The 7,027-nt window shown below is 39.6% G+C and overlaps 1 protein-coding gene across 2 annotated transcripts; it reads right to left on the reverse strand.

Moving 5' to 3' along the window:
* Positions 1–669: 669 nt before the first annotated feature.
* LOC113287241 lies at positions 670–1,924 on the reverse strand. Of its 2 annotated transcripts, XM_026535923.1 has the most exons (3): positions 1,783–1,924; positions 1,214–1,689; positions 670–941 (listed from the first exon to the last, which is right to left on the reverse strand). In XM_026535923.1, the coding sequence occupies exons 2-3, from the start codon at positions 1,670–1,672 to the stop codon at positions 693–695; spliced, it is 708 nt and encodes a 235-aa protein (XP_026391708.1). In that variant the 5' UTR covers positions 1,673–1,689; positions 1,783–1,924; the 3' UTR covers positions 670–692. The 2 variants fall into 2 exon arrangements, with proteins under 2 accessions (XP_026391708.1, XP_026391707.1); XM_026535922.1 differs by lacking the exon at positions 1,783–1,924 and having other exon boundaries at positions 1,214–1,756.
* Positions 1,925–7,027: the final 5,103 nt, after the last annotated feature.

Genomic DNA, 7,027 nt, shown 5'->3' on the forward strand with positions numbered 1-7,027 from the left:
GATCCTGCGTTCCATGCATGCTTAGGCGACGGAGACAGGGAGAACACACACATATTCCTATCTAGGTGTCATTTTTTTTTTTATTTTGTATATACACCGGTTGGTCTAATTGGTCTGGTCTTTTTTTTTTTAGTAACTCAAGCACTCTATTTCATCCTAGCAGTAATAACAATTCGATGTTAGTGACCCACCAAATCACTTAAAGAAACATAAAGGTTGCAAAAATAAAAATAGAAGGTGATATGGTGACATTCCGAGATATGGTAACAACTATCATATTATTTCTAACACATGAGCTCTGTTCGTCCTTTTAGTTAATGGGTTCCTCAACTCTTGTAACCAAGATGGTTCCATGCACTTATATTGGTAGTGTCATCCTAAAGGCACAAGTTTCTAGATTTCGGAGTTTATAAAGCAACAATTTTTTTTTCTTTTTTTGTTTCTAACTAAAGGCATCAAACTCTAAAAACATATAAATGCTCCCCCACAATTAAACTTTACATTGTCCTCAATGTAAAATTTAGTCATTCAAAGTAAAGTTCAAAGTGGGAAATTCCGCAAATGATATGCAAAAACAAAGATAAAATGCTTAAAAATAAAAAGATAAAGATAAAGATATAAAACCGGTGGATTGCCTCCCACTTAGCGCTTGGTTTAAAGTCGCCAGCCCGACTTTCAGCTCCTTTGCATTCTTAGCCACCGTCAGTTTCCTCCACAACAAAACATGAGTGTACATCGCTTGGATATCTCATCACCTCAGAGATGTTGAAGCGTACGACCTCTCCATCAAATTCCATTGTCAAGGTAACTTCAAATACATCTATCTTTGTTCTAGCGGTTCTCATAAATGGTTTGCCCAACAACAAAGGTGTAGACGAGGATGAGTTTTCATCACTCATATCAAGAACATAGAAGTCGACAGGAAATATAAGCTCATTGACCTGCACCAACACATTTTCAACAACCCCTTTCGGGTAGATATTAGATCTATCGGCAAGTTGAATAACTATGCTAGTACTTTTGAGAGGACCAAGATTTAAAGATTCATAAATTGAGGCAGGCATAACACTAATAGATGCTCCTAAATCTAGCAAAGCTTTTGTAAACCTTGTTTTACCAATTGTGCAAGTATAGTAAAACGGCTGGGGTCTTTCAATTTAGGTGGGAGTTTCTTTTGAAGATATGACGAAGCACTCTCCTCCACACTCATTACCTCATTCCCGGTCAATTTGTGCTTGTTGGTGCACAATTCCTTCAAGAACTTTGCATAACGAGGAACCTGCCTTATCGCCTCAATTAATGGAATGTTCACTTTGATCTTCTTGAAGATTTCCAAAATCTCTTTGTTCAACGTCTCCTTGTTCGACTTTGCAAACCTGTTAGGAAAAGGCGGAGGAGTAACATAAGTAGAAATAAGAGGTTTAGAGTTAAAATTTATTACCAAATCATTTTTAGGGACTGCTTCGTCCACTTTTTTCTCTAAATCACGTTCATGGGACTCCGGTGATGTTGCCGGTTTCCCTACTTGCTTTCCACTTCGCAACTCAATAGCATTAACAGTCTCCCTAGGATTCAATGATTGCGAGGGAAGTTTTCCAGCTGCTTTTGCTTCCAAGTTTCTCACGGTAGTATCTAGTTGACCCATTTGTGTTTGCATGTCCTTCATAGCCATCTCCGTCTTTTGCTTATCTTGCACCATTTTGTTGAGAATGAGATTCAACTTGTCATCTATACTCATGCCTTGAACTTCTTGTTGTGGCCTTTGCAAGAATTGGTACTCACCTTGTTGATTGGAAGTAGGATTCGCTGCAGCTTGCTTGTTGGCATAGCTGAAATTGGGATGATCACGCCAACCTGGATTGTATGTGCTAGAGTAAAGGTCATATCTTCACCGTTGCTGATTTTGGTACATTGCACTAGCTTGCTCAACTTCTTCGGTGATTGATGGTATTACAGCCGCTTCTATTTGATGCATCATCTTCTCCATGTTACCCATTCTATATTCCAAATGTGAAGAATGAACAACTTGATTCACTTTCCTTACCATTGGTTCATCTCGAGTGTAGAATTGTTGAGTATTGGCAGCCATGTTCTCTAACAGGCGTGTAGCTTCAGAAATGGTCTTGTTGGTGAGTGCACCACCACCTGTGCCATCGATCAAATTTATAGAAAGCAAGCCCTCATAGAAATATTGAATCACAAGTTGATCGCTGATTTGGTGGTGTGGACAGCTAGCTAAAAGCTTCTTGTAGCGCTCCCAATACTCATAGAGAGTCTCTCCGGATGATTGCCTAATACCACAAATCTCCTTTCGAATCACTGCTGCTTTTGATGCCGGAAAATACTTCTCAAGGAATAAATTCTTCATCCCATTCCATGTGGTTATACTCCCAAGAAGTAAGTAGTACAACCAATCTCCTGTAGAGTCTATAAGTGAAAAAGGAAAGGATGTCATCATCGCCATATCAGCATCTGCAGTTACTTACTTCAAACTAGTCACAACATGATGAAATTGTTGCAAATGGCGATTAGGATCTTCTCCCGCTAACCCACTAAATTTGGGCAACAAGGAATCAACTGCGGCTTCAATTGAATGGTTCCATCCAGCTGAATACACAGAGGCTGCTGGTCAAGGCTTAAAGAAGTGAGATCCTTGAGTGTTCTCGGAGCAGGTGGCCGACCTCCCATTGTGTTGTCTTCCTCTTTGTCTGATTCCGAGAAATAACTAGACGAAGAACTAGGAGGAAGTGGAGTATTCACTGCTCGAATGAAGTCTTTTAGTAAAGTGCTCGAACGAAGACGTATACCAATAGGACTTGGTTTTCCTTCTCAAAGCATTCACCAAAGAAATAGTACCTGAAATAAGATTCTCAAGGATTGAATGAGTAACGGAAATTGAAAATAAAAGCAAAAGTAACAACTAAGAATAAAAATAACAACTAAACCTGCCACTGCCTCCCCGGCAGCACCAATTTTGACGAGGTGTCAACTCGCATATAATATTTTTCTACTTTTCTTTACACTAGCAAGTAATATAATGAAAGAAGATTCGTCCCAAGGGAGGTATGAAGTAAAAGTTGATATGAAATTACTCTTAGCAAGATGATTTTGTTATAGAAATTCTAGAAATTGTAAAGTTGTATTCAAATATGAGGTGGAATTGATTAAAGGTTTATTCTCGGCCACGGAATATAAATCAAATTGACATAAAGCTACGTTCTTTGCGTTATCTCGTTACTAACAACCCTAGGATAATTAGTATGCTCAACTATCCCGTTATTATCTCTTAAGCTCACCGGATATGGAAGCGCTCAACTAACGGATTCTACTTGCCAAGTTTCCTAGAAGTACGCTCTCTAGGTGTGACTTAAACAAATGCTTTGTGAGATAAGGTTCCTCCTAGTGATGAACTCAAAAGCATGAATCACCAACTAGTGTCAATTTCTACATATGGGTATTTAACAAAGTCCCATCATCAATACCCACATATTGCTACTTGTGATTAATTCTCAAGACAATTACGGGTCGAAGAAAATCTAAGCTAGCAATAAGATTGTGACATAACTATTTAATTTCGTACTTAAACAATTAAGGAACAATCCATAAGCACTATTAGCATGGTAGAAATCAAACAATAACTAAACTTGCGAGAAAACGAGCTATTGCATATCAATCATGAGTTCATATTTCGGGCTTTGAAATCACCCTTAATCAAAAATAGTTTTAGTTACTCATAGTTTTTGGAGTTCATCATCAATAATAATTGAAATAAAGAAGATGAAAATAAATACGAAAGCAAACCGTAGCTGCGGCTATCTCCAAAAAACTCCAAGTAGAATACGTGATCCTAAAGTTGTAGAAGACTTTTCCTTTTGTAGCTCCTCTTGTTCCAAAATTAGGTCTAGTCTTAAAAGGTCCAATAGATAAGAGTCCACCAAGCCCAAGTTTGAGAAGAACCCATGTAGAAAATCTTTGAGTCAGCGCCAGGTCAGCTGTTAACTTGTCTGAATGGGGTGAGTTTCCAGGCCATAGTCTCTGCCATTTTGCATAGGCCAAGCCTATGTTGCACCATCATTGCACATTACTATCTGCTGCTCCACTTGCCTTCCCATCTACAACAGCTGCAACTGCAACCTCAGATTAGCACAAGCATCTGTGGCTGCAACTCCATTTGTAATCCCAGTTCCTTTTGAATTCACCAGTGCCTTCATATCAGCTGCAATTCATTCGAGCAGCAAACTAACTGCAACAACAGTTCACCACAGACCACCACCAGAAACCACCATCTCAATGCACATCTCCCATGACTTCACTGTACAACATGGCACCAGTACAACTGCATCTGTTACAAATCACAGCTCCATCACTCCCTGCACTTCAGCTCATCTCAATAGTAACAACCAATTTCTCCCCCATCTCCAACTTGTTAACAACATCAGCAGAAACCCCAAAATCCATCAGAAACACCAACACACTTCCCTGTAATGAGCTCAAGCCATCAGAACTGCAACTTCGCATACATTATAGCACCAACAGTTTGCAACTTCATCGAACCAGCCTAGCCATTATGACCATGGCAGCAACAAATTAAGCCACCTGCAATTCAATAACTCCACCTTCAATTTCATATCATCACCTGCAGTTCATACAAACTAACTGCAACATCAGTTCATGCCTTCACACAACTCCATCTGCAGCTTCCATTCAAGTCCATAAGTCCCTGTAATTGCAACTATTTCCTGGAAAGTCATTCCCAACTCTTCTCATCCTCAACTGACCCCAAATTCATCTTTTCCTGCTGTTGACAAAAACATCCACTAGCCAGCGCCAGTACTCTTCATACACAGCAAATTAGCTCGCGTCAACCATCTACAGAATCACCTTTTTCACTGACCTACCAGCATCGCCAGTAGTCACCATTGTCCTCGCCTCAGGTCCATGTATACTGCAACCAATTGCAGCTGTAATATCACCTGTAAACCTAACATTCATCTACATTAGTACTTCGGTTCAACTTATCCTTCAATTTCCATCACCATCACCTGTGGATTATTTCCATTGTCACCACCAATCCCAGTTCATATGCAATTCACCAGCTTCTTCTGTAATCCTGAACTTTTGAATATCAATGGCACCTTATTGTCCAGTACCCAACCTGCACTTCCTTAGCTGCAACACCATTGTCAAATCTAGATTCATTTACTGCAAACTGAGCTATAACCCTAGCACCTGTAGTTGCAATATACGCAACACCAAATCCACCTGTCAACTCTCAATTCCTGAAGCATAACCATCAGAAACTCCACCTGAAATTACCATCTCCTGTACCTAACATTCATCTAAATAGCATTCATTCATTCAGTTCAATCAGCTTCTCATCTTTGAGTCCAAACCCATTTCAGATCCTGCATATGTTCTTCACTGAACCCTTCTTCCATCTCCATCTCACACAACCAGAACCACCACTGCAACAGCTGCAACAAGGTTGCTGCAAGTCCTGCAAATTCCAACCACCTGAACCAACTACCATCACCAACAACAGCTCTTGACCTGCATACTGGAATTCGAACTAAACCCATGTACAGTTTCATCTCTTCTTCATCAGCAGCAACTCTAATCCACCAAACCTTAAAACTTCAATTGAGCCATAGTAAACCTAGGTTTAAGAGTTAACAACATCCACAAGTGATATTAAACCAAAAATTAGTTGAATCAGAGATCAAACCAACTCAATTTCCACCATCAATTTCTTGTATTTCATCACCAGTTCTTCAATCTCCTTCTTGTTTTCTCCATTTAACAATGACACAATCAATACTAACAGCTTCTGGTTCATTCCTCAATTCGCAGAACCAGGACATCATCGTCCTGAGATTTCGACCCTGAATCATCACTGGATCTGTAAACTCTGTGCCGCCATTTTTCTTGATTTCAGGTAGTGTGAAAGAAAGAATAGTCAATGATGATTTTTCTCTGAAGTTTAGGTCTTCTGTAGGAATTGAGGTTGGATTTAACCACCCCAGCTCTGAGAACCCCAGAGTGTAGGCACCTAACAATCAGATTCAAGCCACCAACTGTGACAATCCTTTATCCTCCACTTTGCTCCCAGCAGTGCTTGCATATTGAAATGACGCGTTCACCTTTCGTGCTCTAAATGGACGTCTTCGTCCACCAACAACGTCTCTTACTTCTCAAATCCATTTTTGCTCTTCAATTTCTCTTCATCACTAAAGTTGTCGTGCTTTTCAGACATATATATTTGCATCACTAAAGCCGACATGCTTTTCAGACAAAGATGAAGAAACAAAAGCAAATAATGAGAAATAATCCGCCTCCAACACTTTTGCCCTTTTAAGCGACGTTTTTTCCTATTTTGTTCCAAAAGACTCCAAAGTACCTAAATACTCAAAAACAAACATAAGATACATATTTTACAATGAAAACCAAGCAAAGAAAGCATAAACAATAGATAAATATTAAAGGTGTTTTAGACACCTATCACATCTTGGTAGGTTTCATCTCACTGAGTCCTAGCTTAAGGTACACATGGTATGGGAGTAAGTTCACACTGGCTCCTAAGTCAAGCAACACTTTCTCAACACGGTATTTACCTATTGTGCAAGAAATAGTAGGAGACCCTGGGTCTTTATACTTAGGAGTAGTGGTATTCTAACACATATCCTTAAGGAACTTGGCATAAGCGGGAATCTGCTTAATTGCATCTAATAATGGAAGGTTGATAGTTACCTGCTTAAAAACCTCCAATATATCATTAAAGTTGGACTCCCTCTTAGTTGGAACTAGCAGTTGTGGGAATGGGGCTCTAGGAACAAAGCCGGACTCATTAGGAACAAAGCCGGACTCATTAGGAACAAAGCCGGACTCATTATAACCCTCATTAATCTCTTTAGAGACTCTATCAGTCTCCTCATTTTCTAGCTCAGAAGGGTGAACTACAACATGTTCACTTTCAGGCATGGTGACCTTATTGTCAACTTTCTTTCCACTCCTAAGGGTTGTAATATAA

The sequence above is a fragment of the Papaver somniferum genome, chromosome 6 (genome assembly GCF_003573695.1).
Source record: "Papaver somniferum cultivar HN1 chromosome 6, ASM357369v1, whole genome shotgun sequence".
Lineage (NCBI taxonomy): Eukaryota > Viridiplantae > Streptophyta > Magnoliopsida > Ranunculales > Papaveraceae > Papaver > Papaver somniferum.